This window comes from Accipiter gentilis, chromosome 21 (genome assembly GCF_929443795.1).
Source record: "Accipiter gentilis chromosome 21, bAccGen1.1, whole genome shotgun sequence".
In the NCBI taxonomy this organism is placed as follows: domain Eukaryota; kingdom Metazoa; phylum Chordata; class Aves; order Accipitriformes; family Accipitridae; genus Astur; species Astur gentilis.
The window spans coordinates 16517584-16535555 of record NC_064900.1 but is presented as its reverse complement, the minus strand read 5'-3'; the positions used below and the strand labels follow the sequence as shown (position 1 = coordinate 16535555).

General features: G+C 51.0%; 1 protein-coding gene across 3 annotated transcripts in view; it reads right to left on the bottom strand.

The window, feature by feature from the left end:
• Positions 1–17972, bottom strand: part of IGSF3 (immunoglobulin superfamily member 3) — a 101635-nt gene that overhangs the window by 4637 nt on the left and 79026 nt on the right. For all 3 annotated transcript variants that reach the window (XM_049824524.1, XM_049824525.1, XM_049824527.1), the window contains 2 exons: positions 6614–7024; positions 4441–4848 (listed from right to left, as the gene is read on the bottom strand). In XM_049824524.1, coding sequence (XP_049680481.1) covers positions 4441–4848; positions 6614–7024 — 819 coding nt within the window. The remainder of the gene's footprint in view (positions 1–4440; positions 4849–6613; positions 7025–17972) is intronic.

Here is a 17972-nt window from a genome sequence, read left to right as displayed (position 1 = left end):
TCAGTATGACAGAAGAGGAGAGGATTTTTTTCCAGCAATTTGAGAAGTTATTTAGGTAAGAAGTTCCTCCATGGAGACGTCCTCAGCACAGACACAGCAAGGATGCTCCCAAAAGTCTCCCTCTCATTTTTTTCCTCTAGTGCTTGCTGCAAGGCTAAAGAGATGTTTTTACCTAACTGAGATACAGTGGCCAGAATCTAAGATGAGTTGATTAAAGGCTGACTTCAAGAGCAATTAACATTTGGTTTAGTCATCATGCCAGGGAATACATACTCCAGGGATCGTAATCAGTCTGGATCTAAGCTTTCATTTAAAGATTAAAAAGCCCTTTCTGATGAGGGACCTGAGCAGGAAGGGCAAGCCGATAGCTTGCCAAAGAGAGAGGAGCTTTCTCTTCCAGTGAAGACAGCTGGGCAAGCCCTCCCTTGTGCACACCCCGGGCATCCCTGCAGGAGGGGGCTGCTGTCCCCCAGCTCTCATCAGCTGTGGGGCTGCTGTGCCCAGCGGGGCTTCTCATTACAGCACCTGCCCTACACTTTTTAAGTGGTCCCATAAGGAAAATCTTCATTAAGGCCAGAGCTCTTCAGGCCATAGGCAATACAAGTCTTTTCAGTTCACATCTTCCCCGGGAAGACTCAGCAGAAACAGGAATGAGGTAGGTCCTGAGATTTTAGGGACTAGTGAGGTAAAAAGGAGGAAGGGAAGGAAATGGCTTGTCAAAACCAACACAAAGCCTCCCCCACCTCAGCAGGTTAAGCAGAAAGAGACAACTGCTGTCTGAAGGTGCTGAGAGGTTTTTTTCCCCCCTTTGTGGATGATTATAGTCCTGAATGATGAGCATGAAGATCCTCACTAATGACACATGAGTCACAAGCAAGATTAGTCATTTTGTTAAGTACTGGCTGCTATGAAAGAAAAACAAACAACAACAAAGCACTTTTAGGAAAAAATTATCTTGAATTAGTGCACCTGCAACTCCCTCTCTTCTTCCCACTCCACATCCTTCCACAATTCAAAATGAGCCTCAAGGATTTCCCCTGCCTCTCATTGCCCCCTCCATCAGGACTGGCAATTCTCAGCCCAGATGAAGAGCTACACTTACAACTGTGTGGGCATGCAGGGTACAGGGATTGCCTGGCGGCAGGGTGTCTCTGCTCAAGCCATCTTGGCCAGCAAAGTTTCCCAAGCAAGGACCTGGCGGATAAGGGCTGTGCTGTCCTGAGAGAGTTCCACCTTCACAGTACAAATCTTTTCTGCCAGGAGTGACCACTAAAACCTTTCCAGAATTTGACCCTTCTGCCAGCTCCGTTGCAGAGTTACGAGGCTGACACCTTGCTGAAATGGGCTGGCATAAAGCACCACAGCAGTACTTGCAGAGTGGTTGCTTTACATGCTGGAAAGTACCCAGCAGATGAGGACCATAACTATTATTTGACCCACAGCCTTTAAGACAGACACTTAATCTTGAGTCATTTGTCTCAAAAATAGGGAATCCGTATCTTCCAAGGTAAATTGTCTTTGCAGCTTATCTGTTGTTAAAACAGACGAAACTTAGCAGAGCACCTGGGAATCTGCTTTTGAGGGCTTAGGAGTCCACAAGTGCTGGTCAGTCTTTAAAAACCACCTTTTAGAAGCACAGGAGCAGGCAATTCCACTGTGTTGTAAATCAAGCAAGCAAGGCAGAAGACCAGCTTGGCTGAACAGGGAACTCCTTGTGGAGCTTGAGAGGAAAAAGAAATTGTATGATCTCTGGAAGCAAGGTCAGGCTTCACAGGAAGATTACAGGGCTCTAGTTTGTATATGCAGGGAGAAGACAAAAAAGGCCAAAACTCAGTTAAAGAGGTGAAACTGGCCAGTGTTGTGTCAGATAACAAGAAGGGCTTTTTTAAGTATGTTAACAAGAGGAGGTCTGAAGAAAACCATTGGACCAATACTTGTTGAAGATGGTCACCCGTCTAATAGGGATGAGGAAAAAGCGGAGGCATTCAATGCTTTTTTTTCCTCAGTGCCTAATAATACTCATAGACCTTGGGCTCTCCCCCTGAGTCAGAGGACCATGAGTGTGGGAACAGTGACTTTCCATTTGTGGACACTGAAACCGTAAGGGACCAGCTGTATCAGCTGAATGTTCACAAGTCCATGGGGCCTGATGGGATTCATCCCAGAGTATTGAAGGAGCTAGCGGATGTTATGGCAGGACCCCTCTCGATCATCTACCAAAGGTCTTGGGAGCCTGGGGAGGTCCCGGCTGACTGGAAGCTAGCCAGTGATCTTCCAATCTACATAAAAAACGTGAGGGAAGACCCAGGGAACTACAGACCTGTTAGTCTAAGGTCAGTTCCTAGAAAAATTATGGAGACAGTTACACTGGGTAAAAGGCATTTAAAGAATAATGCAATCATCAGGCACAGTCAACATGGGTTCACAAAGGGAAAGTCCCGTTTTACTAATTTGATACCCTTCTATGATAAGGTCACCCACCTACTGGATGAAGGGAAGGTGGTAGATGTAGTTTTTCTGAATTTTAGTAAGGCTTTTGATACCGTCCCTCACAGCATCCTTCTGGACAAGTTGTCCAACTGTGAGATAAGCAGTGTGCTGGGTGAAGAACTGGCTGAAGGACAGAGCTCAAAGGGTTGTAGTCAATGGGGCTACATGTGGCTGGTGACCGGTCACCAGCGGTGTTTCTCAGGGCTTAGTTCTAGGGTCAGTCCTGTTCAAAAAAGACCTGGATGCAGGCATTGAATGCACCATTAGCAAGTTTGCTAATGATACCAAACTGGGAGGTGCTGTTGACTCTCTCGAGGGACAAGATGCCTAGCAGAGGGATCCAGACAGATTGGAGCATTGGACAATGATTAATGGGATGAAATTTAATAACTCTGTCCTGGATTCTGCACCTAGGACAGAGTAATGCCAGGCACAAGTATAAATCGGGAGAGGAGTGGCTGGAGAGCAGTCCTGCAGAAAGGGGTCTGGGGGTGCTGGTCGGCAGCAGGCTCAATATGAGTTCAGCAGTGTGCCCTGGCAGCCAAGAGGGCAAACTGAATCCTGGGGTGCATCAAATACAGCATAGCCAGCCAGTCAAAAGAGGTGATTATCCTGCTGTGTTCAGCATTGGTGCAGCCTCACCTTGAGAGCTGCGTGCAGTTCTGGGCCCCACAATTTGAGAAGGATGTTAAGGTCCTTGAATGCATCCAGAGGAGGGAACAAAGCTGGTGAAAGGGCTGGAAGGCATGTCCTATGAGGAGCAGCTAAGGACTTTGGGTTTGTCCAGTTTGGAGAAAAGGAGGCTGAGGGGCAACCTCACTGCTCTCTGCAGCATCCTGAGGAAGGGAAGTAGAGAGGGAGGTGCTGATCTCTTCTCTCTGGGATCCAGTGAGAAGATGCGTGGGAATGGTCCAAAGCTGTGCCAGGGCAGGTTTAGACTGGATAAGAGGAAGCATAACTTTACCAACAGAGTGGTCAAACTCTGGAACAGGCTTCCTAGGGAGGTGGCCAATGCCCCATCCCTGTCAGTGTTTAAGAGGCATTTGGACAATGCCCTTAATAACATGCTTTAATTTTTGGTCAGCCCTGAAGTGGTCAGGCAGTTGGACTAGATGATCATTGTAGGTCCCTTCCAACTGAAAAAGTCTAGTCTAGTCTATGCTATGCTATTCTACTCACAATCCTTTGAAACTGGACTTTCCTCCCTGGTTTGAACTTCTGTAGCACTTTTTTCCCCACGAGCTCTGGAAAGAACAAGAAGCACCTGTGGCAATCCGACACCTGCCTCCCTGTGTCTGGGCATGGCCAAAACGGTGGTGTTAGGCAGCAGGATTTGCCTCAACCACTACCACCAGCAAGAGAGTGGCCAGGAAGCCCGTAAGGAACCCCTTGTCCATATAGAGGCAGGCTCCTCATAGCCAACTCCTGCCCCATCAAGAAGCCTGAGCCCTTGACCCAACTGACAGATGAACCCTGGGAGCTGCACACCCCACAGAATGGGGAGCAGCAGCATGAGAAACTGTCTTGACACCAGCAAGGGTCTTGACCTCCTCTGCTACCCTCTTTTCATGCAAGGACCTTGCCCCTGGGGTGCATGCCTGGGAAGCACAGATAGCTTCTCCCATCTCATTCTCAATCAAAATGTGAATAAAATTGGAAGCATATCCTACTGAATCTGCCAAAAGTGCTGTAAAAAAATAAATATGCAGATGCAGTGGTGCCAAAATTCCAAGCCCATCTAGCTGTGTCTGCAGGGCTTGCCCTGTGCTTCTTCCAGAAAAGTAAGGGTGCACCCAAGAAGACATGCAAGAAAGCATCAGCATGGTCTGTAGTGCAGCAGTCCTGCACTCTGCCCTGACCCACTGTTGACGGCAGACAGATGGTGACTCATGCATTCAGTCCAAAAGGGCAGAGCGCTGCTCAAAGTTGTTGGCACAAGATCCTCCTCACCTGGCTGCTTGACAGTGAGGGTGATGAGTCCGGAGAGGTCCTCTGCCCGCTTGTACCAGCGGTCGCTGGGGTCGAGGAGCCACTCCTCCACGCGGCAGTCATAGGCCCCACTGTCCCGCACGGTGGCATTTTGGATGGAGAGGTGGTAGAGACCCGGGGAGGGGCTCTCCAGGTGCAGCCGGCTCCGCAGGTCACCCAGTGCTGCCAGGTCCCCATAGTGCAGGGTGCTCTGCCGGCTCAGCCGGACCACCGCCTCCTTCTCTGGGTGGCCCGGCCGCCAGACGTACCACTCCACCGAGAGCTGGGACGAGGGGCTGGTCCGGCTGCTGACCAGGCACTCCAGGGTCACCCACTGGTTCTCCAGCACTGTGATGTTCTTGTAGGTCTGGTTTACCTGCAGGCGGTTATCTACGGGAAAAGGCCATTAGAAAGGTAATGTGACTGAGGGCTGCAAGGGTCCTTTGCCTCCCTACAAACCCTTCTCCCATGGCCATGACCCTGGGGTGTGATGAAAGAAATAAGGAAGGTGAGGGAAAAAATTATGGGAGAAAACAAAAATGTAGAGGAGGAAAAGAAAATAGAACTTGTGGTTTTTAGGGTCTTCTGAAAAACTCAGGCTACCCACCAACAATGCCCCATTCAGCACAGGGAGCTGGAAACCCACAATCTCCCAGTAGGACCTGGGAGGTCCTAAGTGCACAGACATCTTGTGAGGGGAGGTCACACCTCAATCTTTTCTCATCCTCTTCCAGGGGCAGAGCAGTAGCTCGGTCACACCCCAACCAGTAAGCCCTCCTGTTGTGGGAAAAGGGAAAAAAGCACGGCAGAGAATGGACAGCTGATTACAGGGAACCACGACTGCAAAACGAGAAGTAGCATGAGGGCAAAGTCACAAATGGTGTTTTGCTGCCTTGGGAATGTCCCTGGTTTTTGCTCCACAATTTCATTGATAAAACGGGTGGGGGGGGTGACTGCAATTAGCTCTTTTATGTGAAATGACGTGTTGTACACTCCTAACTCCTGCATGACTTCTTTCCAGGGGCACAGTCTGGACTTCCCTGGTATGGCTGCTGCAGCAAGCGACAGGCACTGTACTTCCCAGAGAGAGGTGGGTGATGCAAAGCAGGGGGCAGATCACAGCTCCCCGCTCCCTGACCACCCCACAGACATCTCGGGACTGGAGGCAGAAACAAGGAGCTGGGACCGGCAGTGAGCAGAATGCTGTGGCCTGCTGCACGTCCTGTGTGACCTGGCAAAGCTGTGCTGGGGACCATACTCAATATCCCTCTTGTACCCCCATCCACAGAGCTTGTGCCCAGCTAACCGAATCCAGACAGAGAAAATGCATTAAGCATCTTAGTCGAGCCCTGCTATCCAGGTGCGTCCCTCCTGCCTGAGAGATTTTATCCTCCAGAAACAGTCACCCAGAACAAGTGGGGACAAGGCAGGTTTCCTTGTGAAGTACCAATGCTCTGCCTCAGCAACGCACATGGGGTCCAGGCTGCTCTCAGAGATGGTGCTTGCTTCCGTGCCTCCGCCCTTTGCACAAAATGAGGGCTCTGTCCCCAGCCTGTGGGGGCCATCTTTAGCTCCTCCATCAGCCCACCTTTACCGGTGATGTCTGCTGCCACGGAAACCACCAGCAGAGCAGATTTCTCCTTTTCTGGCAGCTAGCTCCCCACCTCATTAAACTCGTTACTCACATCTCGTGCACAGTGCAGAGGGAAAAGAGACAAGGCTCCACATGCCTGCCAGGATACAGGCACGGAGTAAAATTAAACTGTGTGCAAAACATAAAAATGCTTTCCCAGGCAGGCACACACCAGTTCTCTCTCAGTAGGTCGCTAGTCGACACTCTTGCTACGTGACGCTCTTGAGGATAAAGAAACCTGGCTGGATACAGTGGCATTCTAGATCGTGGGGGATGGACAGCCTTCATGTGGGGACACTGAAATGCACGCCCACTCAGCCTAGGTGGAGAAGGGTCACATCAAAGGGGGAGAACATCCCTCCATGCAGGGACACGCAGGCATGATGATGCAAGGAGGGGGTGACAAGGCTGTAGCGGAGAGAAGAGCAGAGGATCCCCGTTGCCCCAGAAAAGCTCGGCGAGCTCACAAGCCGTGCGCAAGAGCTGATGCGAAGAGGACCCCACCGGCGCAGCACGTTGTACCTGGCTGCTTGACGGTGACCTCCGTCCGCCCCGACACCTCCTCTGCCAGCTTGTACCAGGCGTGGTTGGGGCTGAGCAGCCACTCCTCCACGTGGCAGTAGTAGCTGCCGCTGTCTCGGACCTCTGCCCGCTGCACTGTCAGGCTGAAGAGCCCCCCCGACGCCGAGCGCTCAAACTGCAGCCGGCCCCGCAGCCCCTCCTCTTCTGCGTAGGTGCCGTACTCGAAGGCCGAGCTGTGGGTCGTCTTCAGGATGAGCTTGCCATCGGCGTCAGAGGGCTTGTGGACGTACCACAGCACGGCGAAGTGCGAGTCGGGGCTGGTCTGGGATTTCACTGAGCAGTTGAGGGGGATGGGCCGGTTTTCCACCAGAGTGATGCTCCGCTTCGACTTGCTCACCTGCAGCTTGGTCACTGCGAGGGAGGAACAGAGAGGGATGAGGAGAGGTGGGTCATTAACAGAGAAAAGAAACTCACCTTATCTGGGGACGGCCAGAGTCCTCCCCCAACTACAGGCATGGCTGCTCTTGCCTGGGTCCCACTTGCACTGGACCTTTAAAAGAAAGGCATTTTGCTGTTCTCCTAACTAATCTTCTCTCTTCTTTCACCCCTACTCTACTCCTGGATCCTCCCACCACATCCCTCAGCAAGAGGCTGCTTTTTCACAGTTTGTCCTTTAAAAGATTCCCTTTCTTAGTTTACCGTGGTCTGAGACACCAAACCTAGCAAGAAGACTACACCCAAACTCAGTGGGTTTTTTCATTGTGAAATCATACCACTTGTACCTCAGGGCAATGAGCTGTTGACCCGTTCCAGAGAAAACCACTTCCAGGAAGAGTGAATTAAACAAGACTCTACTGCTGTCACATGCCAGCCATCTCAGTGACATGTAACCCACAGACACGCAATAGCTAGGGGAGCAAACGCAGGCACAACTGGAAAAGAAGAAAGAGCACCAGACTGGAAAGGATCAGCAGGGAGCAAGCTCTGCTCCAGCATCCAGGAGATCTGGCTCCAGGTCCACTGTGGACCGCAGAGCCTGGGACAAGCCACAGGCACATCACCTCCCTCGACTTCCCAAGTGCAACTGCAGCTCCCACGTGGGCAGCTAAGTGGTCGCACCGCGTCAAGGGTGACACGGCAGGCAGTGTCATTAGCTCTTGTCCCTGCAGGGAGAGAGACACACTGGTTTCCAAATTCCTCTTTCCCTGCAGAAGCAGGAGATAAAGCCTCCCCTGTATGTGCTCAGGCTGTGCCTGTTGCCCAAGTCTTGACCCAGGGCATTACTGTCCACAGGGGAGGACACGAAGTGCCCTCCTGTGACACTTGTGCTTGGTGTGCCCTGGAGCCCTCCTGGCTACAGACCCGAGGAGAGGAGCAGCTCCTGGCCAGGCACACCACTCCTCCCAGCGGCACTGCCACCGCCTCCCCTCCTTCACCTCTCCTAGCGTGGCAGCTTCCCTCTGAAAGGGGGCATGCTGTCTGGCCGCCAGGTGAAAGGATTCTGCTGACAGCCAGCAAATCTCTTAACAGAACCTAGTGAGCACCCCGGGCACGAGTGGGATGACAGAAGCGCGGCACCACAGGCATGAACAACTGAAGGCTGCCAGGGGAGCTCTGCCCATCCGTACCCTGGAAACACATCCCACGCATCCTGCGTTTGCGAGGAAGCAACGTTGTCTCCTCTCTCTCACCGAGGCACGGGATCCTCGCTTTGCATCCTGCTTTGCTTCCAGCTTCCCTTGGGCCCAAGGGTCTCGGTTGCCTGTTGGCACAGGCAATGAGCAACAGAACCAAGGGAGAGGATGGGCACAGGCAAACAACATCACATGGGAGGGAGGAACTCCCACCACAGCGACGCTTTCTGCTCTAAACACAGCATCTGAGATGGGCATCTTGGTAACACATTAGATGTTCCCCTGGAGCCTGGATTGCCTGTGGCTTTAATCAGTATGCTAATAAAGACTCGATGGCTGTGTTACCCCGCAGACAGTGGAGGGAGGGAAGGAGGGAAACAGTCCCTTGTTTTTCTTCCCTAGGGACTTCAACCTAATGGAGAGATTTAGCATCACCCTGTTGTATTTCTGCCATACCTCAGACACACTCCCTTCCCCTTTGTTTTGCTTCAGGACAGCAGCCTTAGCCACCGCACCCACACTTGTCTCACCTTTTTTGGCTCACTGTTGGTTAAGAAAGGTTATTTCAAGCATTAATCAATCTTCCAAGTCCCTGGGAGATGAACCAATAATAGGGAAGGTGATTCTCAGCAGTTTCCTTTCTCCCCCAACCCCCTTTCCAAACAGTTTATTTTTAATTGGTACTGGATTATTTTCTGCAACCGTTACTAAGGAAACCTCTGTTACTATAGCAACCGTGTGTATGTTAAGTCAGTAGCCCTATATCTATTAAAATGCAGTATATACACATGCTGCGTGTGGTGGGGTTGCTCAGTATCAACACATACATAGAGACAAAGCCAGGGTACGCACAGATCAGAGCTGCTGAGATGCAAGCATCCCTCCCAGTGCTCTTCCCACACCGTGGCACCTCCAGGAGATAAAAATGAGGAGGATGGGCACGGAGTAATTTTAAGCCTCATGTTTGGGCTAACAGGTTTATTTCACTGAAGCAGTGAGGGCCTGTTCCCAGACCATAATCACGGCAATTCTCACTATGTACAAACAGCACGGACCCCTGAGGTCATCCAAGGGCTCTGGGATGGCCTCTGTGCAGCTCTCCCTGCTCCCATTCAACACTTGGGAAGACTTCTTTTGTGGGGGTGAAGGTGATGGGCAAGAAATCTTACTAACTCTGGCAAAAATGAGTTCTTACATTTCACGCACGCACCCCAGCCCTCCAAGCCCTCCTTGGCAGCCACTGCAGCCAGCATTCAGGAACTTGTGCACGTATGCACAGAGTCCCCCAAATCTTGATGAGATGATCACGTCTACTGCTGCTACCAGTCAGAGCAGCAGGCCCTGGCAGGGAATTACAGGTCTTCCCTTTGCTAGACTGCACGCGCTTGCACAGGTTCGTAACACCACGTGTGAAGTTCGTCTAGATTAGAGGTATCAGTGATACGTAATGACACCTCTGCCAATGCACTTCTCATCTAACATGACTTATTTTCCTAACGGAGGCACACCACAGTAGATGCAAGTGCAGGTTTTGTTTCCTTCCCAGAGAATTAAAGAGGAAATTCTCAGTCTTTTGCAATATGTGAACACCAAATGCTTCCCCATCCAGGCGCTGGCTCCTGCATAGTAAATGCGCACCTACCTCTCCTTCATTACCTTCTGCAGATCCTATAGGAATAATTCACGGCTTTTACAGACCACAGGCTTAAAACTGCTGAGTTGGAAACACTGTGGCACACAGGTTACCTTGGGGCAGCTTCACCTTCAGGATGCTGGCTGGTTTGCTTGGTCATGTAGAGGAGAGATCCTCTGCCTGCAGTCTGGTTAAGACATGGGAAGCTTTGCAGGGTGGCTCACGCTTCTGCTCTCCCACAGGGATGACCATCAGCCATCATTCAGAGATACGCGAATTAATCCAAAAGGCTCATTTTGCATTTGGGAAAATGATTTAAAAAGGGGGAAAAAAAAATTCCTGAAATTAGTGGTCCAGGGTGATGGTGATGGTACAATGGAACACCAGGGAGTCCATCTCCTTCCATCCTGGTGGTAAGTCAACTCCAGCGCAAAGTGGGTCTCTCTACGTCCCATGCAGCTTGCCAGGTCATGTTTAAAGATGCCTGCCATGACATAGAAATGATTGTAGCTGCTGGCACATGAATGAGATTGCAAGAAGACTGACACCCCAGGCACTGAGCCAGCCAAACCTCGCCCTCCTGACAGGGGGGAAACTCCCTTTCCTGGCTTGGGGATTTGCCTGGGCAGAGAGCCAGGAGAGGGCTTGGCCTTCAAATGCTGAGGTGATCCAGTCTGCCCTAGGGCTTGGGGTTTTGGTGTGCCAGGGCAGGGCTGCTCCAGCCCTCTGTCAAGCAGCGAAGGTGGTGGGCGCAGCGATGTGAGCAGGCACGGTTACATGGCATTTTCTGCTGTGCTGTCAAGAGGCTGATGTTCTCTTAACAGCCTCCTGAACATCTGCTTCGTGATGGAAGCAGGTGCATGTGTCTAGGTGAAGTTATCGTGCATATCATCTGCAAACCATAATCCTGTTGCCACAATGTCTCCTGGCTCCCTGGAGGGTGCCAGTAAAGAGGATATCATACCTTGATGTACTGTAATTGGCCTTACGTACGCTATTAAGGCTTTCAATTTACACTGGCAACAAGTCATGGTTACAACCCTCATTTTTTGTTTTTTTTTAAGCCAGCCTGGTCTCCCAGCCCCTGTGAAGCCATGCAACCTGCGTGAAGAACATGTGCAGGCATTGAACTCTGCAGTGGTGCTCAGGCAGGGGCCCTGCAGGCAGTGCTGGGGCAGAAGACATCAGCTCTCCGATGGCACAGTGACATGCACTCCCACACTGCTGAGGGTATCCCGACGCATCGGCTGGAGGAGCTCCGGGAGGTTAAATGGGTGATGACTCACGCTGGAGCCTGGCCAGGACATAGGGGACTTTACATGCCTGTTCAGGTGGAGAGGCTGGCAAAGACACTCGGTGTCCACAGCAAGCCGATATGCTTACTAGACACCTCACTTCACAGACCATCCTCCAGCATCACAGTCCCTTTGCACTACCTCCCAGGCCGAGGAAAATGTCCCCACTCATTTGTAGGGACATGCATTGTCCTGGGACCAGCCTCTGGTCCTCCAAGCTCGCACCTCTGGGCTGGGGGGCCAGGTCGGACACACCTTACAACCACAGCAGGCTATGACAGAGCTAGGTGCTCTACAAGCTCATATATGTGGTAGGGGTTTTCTACACACCATCAAGCAGGCAATCAGTCTCCTCAAGCTTGGCATGTGGTAAGCACAGTTATACAAATATTTGGGGGAAGGGAAAGCAGTCATCAGAGGAGGAGGACAGAAGCAGTGAGGTGATTCACAGCTTTTTTGCTGACTCACTGCTATGGTGAATCCACTTGGCTCCCTCCCCTCTGTTTCCTAATCATCAAGCAGGGGTTACAACACTTACCTTTACTGAAGCACTTTGCAATCTGTACCTAAAAATGATGTGATAAAAAGATGCTCTGTCTCAGACTCCTTACATCATCTTCCCTTCTAGGCAGCAAGAAAATACAACAGCAGGAGTTTACTTCCCACCTGGGAGCCACTATTACTGAGTCCTGGGAATGGCGATGTTTAATTGCAGCGGAAGATACCCTCCCCCTAAAAAAGACCCATACAAAACCCCAGCATGCTGCTCTGCAGCGAAGGGGGAGGGGGCTGCTGGCTGGGGAAGAAGCCAGCTCCGCAGGAGCCAGCGGCCGTGGTGCAGAAGGAGCGGGCAGGAGGACAGCCACCACCAGCCCAGAGAGTCCTCGGGGAGCCCTGTCATGGTAGCGGGGAGACAATGTCCCATTTCGGCGGCTGCTGCCCTCTGGACAGAGCTCCTCCAGAAGACACTCTTGCCTGGAGAGAACTGATGAAGTGTTGCAAAATGTTTTCCTGGGGAATGTCCTACTTTTAAAAACCTCCATTGGGATTTCACTGTGCTGAGGTGTGTGTGTGGTGGTGGGGAGCAGAAACGAGGCCAACTCAACCCGAACTCATCCCCAGTTTAACACCAGATTTAGCAGGCCACTCAGGAGAGACTCATTTCCAGGAGCACAGCCCCAAGGTGACTCTTCCTATGAGGAACCCATCTCTCCCCAGCACCCTCAGCATACAATCCTGAAGAGGGCACTGGCCAGGCTTTTGGCATAAGCTCAGCCAATGCCTCAGCCTGTGGTCACAACCCAGAGGTGCCTCATCGTTTCCCTCACTAGGGCCTGAAAAGCACTCAGTGCCCAAATTCCTCCCAGGGGATGTTCACCTGGGATTCAAGAGACCTGTGCGCAGGTCACTGCCTGGCCACTGGCTTAGACATGCACTAACACTCAGCCCTCTGCCAGCCCATCTCCCTTCCACAAAGCAGGGCTGAAGAGCCTCCACCAGCTCCACACACGTTACAAGGACACCAGCGTTCATGACCATGGGGAACTAGGGAGTCAAGCAAGTACATGCCAGCCTTCTGACTCAGCATGGCGAGGGGTGGGTGACTCATGTTTACCAGGTTAGCTGAAAGCAAACCAACGTTCAAAAGGGAAAGATGGGTGAGCCCTTTCAGAGAAGAGGCACCAGAGGAAAAGCATGCACAGAGGGAAGAAGATGAGACGCTCCTAGGAGGACCTTGCTCATTGGGCTTAACCATGGCCTAAAAATCACAGCAAAGTAGAGACAAAGACTTCCAGCACCAGGGCAGCCTCCCCGGAGACGGCAGGAACATGGCAGCACAGCTCCCGACTCCTGCTATTCTAACAGAACACAAGTCCTCCAGAAACTGGATTAGCGAGGTTGCAAATTGCATTAGCCAACATAGGAGGCTGCTGGTGCAACAGGAGCAGGAGAAAGGGAAATAGCATTAGACTTTGCCTGCCATTATTACTGCCATTATTAACTTGTCACTTTACTGTAGTGTTCCTATAACAATGAATTATTGCCTGCAAACAGGCTGACATGATTGAATTACTGGGAGAGCAGCTCCATGGGAAGGAGAGACAACGTTAACTGTTTCCTGAGGAAGGATCAGCTGCTGCCCTCTCCCAGGCGGGCAGACAAAAGACCAGAGGCTTCGACTTTGAACACCAACGTGCCATCCTGACCTTCAGCAGTGCTCGTTTCAGAGCAATGCCAAAAGTTTCTATGGTCCCCAAACTGCTCAGGTCCTGGTTGCAGGTGGGCTGCTCTGGGTTGGACGTGCAAACAAAAGCAGAATGTATGTCTGTCTGTGGCAGCGATAAAGATCCACAGCTGAAGCTCTCCCATCTTTGCAGGTCTTCCTGCAACCTCTCTAGCCTACTAATTTTGTAAAGCTACATCCTCGTTTTTGCATGCTCCTACTTTCTGGTATAGAGAAGATAGGTGCCTGGACAAGCCACCAAACTGAATAACTGCTAGTCTAGATAGATGTGGGTCACGTTCCCTCCAACCCCCCCCCCCCCCCTTGCAGGGTCAGTACTGTCTGCTTGCAATCAGACAGGCTGTTAATCCGACTCTGCTCTCTCCTGCCTGACTCCCCTGGAGAGACGGTATGACAGCCCTTCCACAGAGGGCTGTGCCAGGGCAGAAGCCCTGCGTGGAGCGGGAAGGAGCAGGCATGCCTTCACCTACCCAGGCCATGTCCCCTGGTATCACCCTGGGTGCCACCCAAATGCTACCCCCAATCCCCTGGGGTTTGAGAGGCTTGACTCTGCCTGCAAGTACTTTTGCTAAAAATTGGCTACATGACACTTCTCCCCAAATTTACTGTTCCTTGTATGAACGCTGCAAATAGTGCTTCCTGCAGCACAGACTGGGGGGGTGCTCCCAGGCCCAGGAGCAAACCTAGGAGCTGGCTGTGACCCACCTCCTCTCAGGGACAGAAAGAGGCCAGGAATAAACCACCAAGTGACCCACATTTCAGTATGTTCAGCAAGTTGCTGCAAAGTCCACAGCCCAGCAGGTGCAGATGTTCCCTTGCCTCACAGCCTGCTGCTGCAGCAAGACGAGCTGGGTACTTAAATAGCTGTGCACATCCATGCTGACCATCACCCATTCCAACAGCCCCAGCCCAAAATTCAGCCCCAAGCACAGGCATGTGCCCTGAAGCACACTCTACTACTGCAGCTTGGGGAAGCACAGCTTGATGCATTCAAAATGCTACTACAGGGTGCTGTGGCCGTGGCAAAGCAGAACAGGCATCTCTCCTCAAGCTCTGCGGTGGACCTGCCTGCCCTGCTGTACCCCATACCAGCTTCAGCCCCATAGAAGGCGAGCACTGCACCAGCCAAATCTACTGACAAGCAGCCCGATGCCCCCCCCCCCCCCCCCCCAAAAGCTGCACAGTCAGACTGCTGACTTACCAAACACATAGGCAGCAGGTCAAGACCATTGCTGCATGCCTCATGCTGTGGCACAAAGACTGCAGGCTGTGACAAGGACATCTGCTCAGCTAAGGGACAGCCTGAGATTACCAGCCATGTCACGCTGGAGTCTGCAGAGCAGCTAACAAACTAGCAGGTTACAAAGCAGGGCCTCAGGGAAGCATGCATATGTGACCCAGAAAGTCTCTTTAAAGCCCAGAAGCCATACATCTGTGAGCATATACAGAAAAGGCTGTGTGTGTAGCTACAGGGATGGAGAAAGCTGGGAAGTCCACAGCCTCCAGGTCCAGCCATGGATAAGCCAGAGACCACTGGCTGGGACATGCCGCTGGCCTGGGAAAAGCAAGAGCTTCCCCAAGAAACAGAAACCATGTCTCTCTGAAGGACGGCAAGAAACAAATATACCCCAAAGCAAAATGACCAACAAACCTAAAACTAGAAACCTTCCTGCCAAACCCTGAAATGAATGTAAAAGTTCTGCAGGAGAGAGAGGAGGGGAGGGAGAAATAAAAGATTTCCAGTATGAGTTGTGTCTGCTGTCAGAAAACAATATACGGCTCACTGATCACTTGTAAATTAAAATATGGAGATAGGATCACTGGAAGATAAATTCAGTACCAAGCTACAGCCACAGAGGATAAAGAAAGAAAAAAGTAACATACTGAGATATTTAATCAACTTCTTGTCAGAAAGATTTCAAGCAAAGGAGCGCTCTGTCAATTAGGAAAAAAAAAGTAATTAAATGTACCCGAAGAGCAAGTCATAACACATACAGCAGCACCACACACAAACTCCCATGCCATTCTGGAGGCTGGCCATTAACGGCCAAATTTCCTAACAGGGTGTCAGAAAAATACTTGAGGAGTTTGTGTAGGTGCACACTAAGAGTACAGCTGCACCTTATACTGCATGGCTGACTTTTGCATGCACTGTATTTGACTTGAGCATTTTCAGCGGCTACGGCTGAAAAGCTGGCTGCTACACAGAGAGAGATGAGACGCTGAGGGTGGTATGAAATGCTATTTTGTTGCCACCCAGAGAGCAAGCTCTCCAGACAGACCTCTTGCAGGATCATGAATTCTTTTGGATGCTGCCCACACCAGCCTTGCCAGCCCCAGGTTGTCAGTGCTGCCTTCTGTGCAAAGATAAAAGTCCCCTGAGAATGACCTAACTGAATCCATCCAAGAGCTAGCCCACTCCACTCACCTTTAACTATTCCTTTCCACTGGGCTAATTTTCTGCAGGTTTAGTAAACTGAGCTGGCACACAGTGGGATCGATGCTGGCACAAAGAATGGGACAGGAGCATGCAGCCAGCAGCACGTGTCAGGGATGAGGATCACCTCCTTCTGTACAACCAAGTGCTATATCAGCTCCACCTGTACCCTAAATGCTCATGATGATGATGATGCCTCCATAAATTAACTGGCAAGTTCAACTACTGTGTAGAAGAACAAGCAAGTGAAATGAGCCATCTGTCATTTCTTAAGAAATTGTCTTCTTGAACTTCTTAGGGACCGAGGAAGTATTACAGCAGGATGGGCTAGAGCTCTATCATTATCTGCACTCCCTGCTTCTCTGTTATATGGGACAGGGAAAACTCTAGGAATTTTCTTTAACAGCATCCCAAATGCCTATTTAAGTAAGACAGCCCTGGGAGCCAACTTTTATGTATACATGTTAAAAGACCCTGAGCCATAGGTTCAGCATGTCTGGAGCCTGCCATTTTGCTGTAAGGAAGCAGATGGCAGGAATTTATTCTTTGACCAATATCAGACCAGGTAGAAACCCCAAAAGCCCCTTATGAACCAAAGTTCTAGAAAAGCATCCAGATAAAAATTGTCCTTGTTTATTCTGCTGACACAGAGGTATTAATCTTACAAGATAAAATCACCATGGGAAGAAATAGCTGGGTTTATTTTACTGAAGTTGCTTCCTTTATGTGGGCATTGCTAGACCACTTGGCTATGCAGGTCACTGTCGCATTGAAGACCAAAGCCATTGTGTCCAGCCAGCTGTGTCCCACCAGCGGAGGACACCCCCAGACGATCAGTCAAACCAATGCTCATGAAGGCAAGAGGCAGGGGATCTACTGTCACTGGGGCTGGGCCATCTCTCTACCTGGCTGTTCAGTACTGTTCTTCTCAAAACAGGACACGGTCTGGCTGTGCAAAGGACTGATGGAGAATATGTAGTTTCTCAACCCAGGAGAGGCATCCCACACAATGCAGAAGCTAGAAAAATGGTATAGGTCCCATGCACAAGGATGGACAGCCTAAGCTGCTGCTTGGGCATGCAGAGACACCTGGGCTGGGTACCGCTCTCACTGGAGGGCTGAGAGCGCAGCAAGAGAAAAATCATGCTGCTGCAGCACTGAGCCTGCTGGCCCCGAGCCCATTCATCCTGTGGGGACCAGTGGGGTAACTAAGGGGCGGGGGCTCCATGCATGGACTGGGGAAGGAGAATGGTGGTCAACACCTGGCTGGAAACTCACTTATCACCAGTGCTCCCTCTCCCCCAAGGGCTGCCCCTGCTGACTCTGCTTTTGAAGTCTTCAAGGACATGAGGGATACACAAAGCTTTAGAGCTGGACAATGTCTAAGTACTGTTCACCGTAGAGTATTTTAGTCCAAGGAAAGCAAACAGGGAATCGATGAGAAGCTAAAGTGTGTGGAGAGAAGACGTTCAAGACAACATCAAAGAAGTTGCATGTGCACAGACTGCAAACAGGTTGACACCGTGGTTCTGTATATGCATGCTGCAAATGGGAGTGGAAAACCGCTCAGGAGGTATCAAAGAGAGAAGCAGAGAGTGCTTTGAAATTGAAATGAAAAAACTGCTCCTCAAAAAGTAACCGTGAAGAGAGTTAATTTGAACGGAGCGGCATACTCTGAATACAGCCCAGGTCTCCTGACATTGTCAGTCTTGTCAGGGGACTAAAAAGTAAGAATGCCCACAGTAAGATCAATGGGCACACACAGAGCAGGCTGAGCCAGGTTACAGTCCCACTAGGTGCAAGGATGCATACCCAGCCCCTTCACCCTCATTAAATGCATCCAAGATGCTTCATACATTTAAAGTCCAACTTCTCAGGTTATGCCCTTGGGTGCATTTTCCAGGCTGAAGCCCCAAGGGAAACCCTGAACATAACTGACTGCAATCAGCTCAACACACTTGGCCCTGACACAATCATTTCACGGGCAAACCTGCAGAGGAGCCAAGTATCCCAGATGGGAAACCGAAGGCAGGGGGAGGTGAATCACAGCTCTGACCCTGCAAGGCCAGTGTCAGCATCCCCAGCATGGGGTTGGGAACGCTGCAGCACATCCAG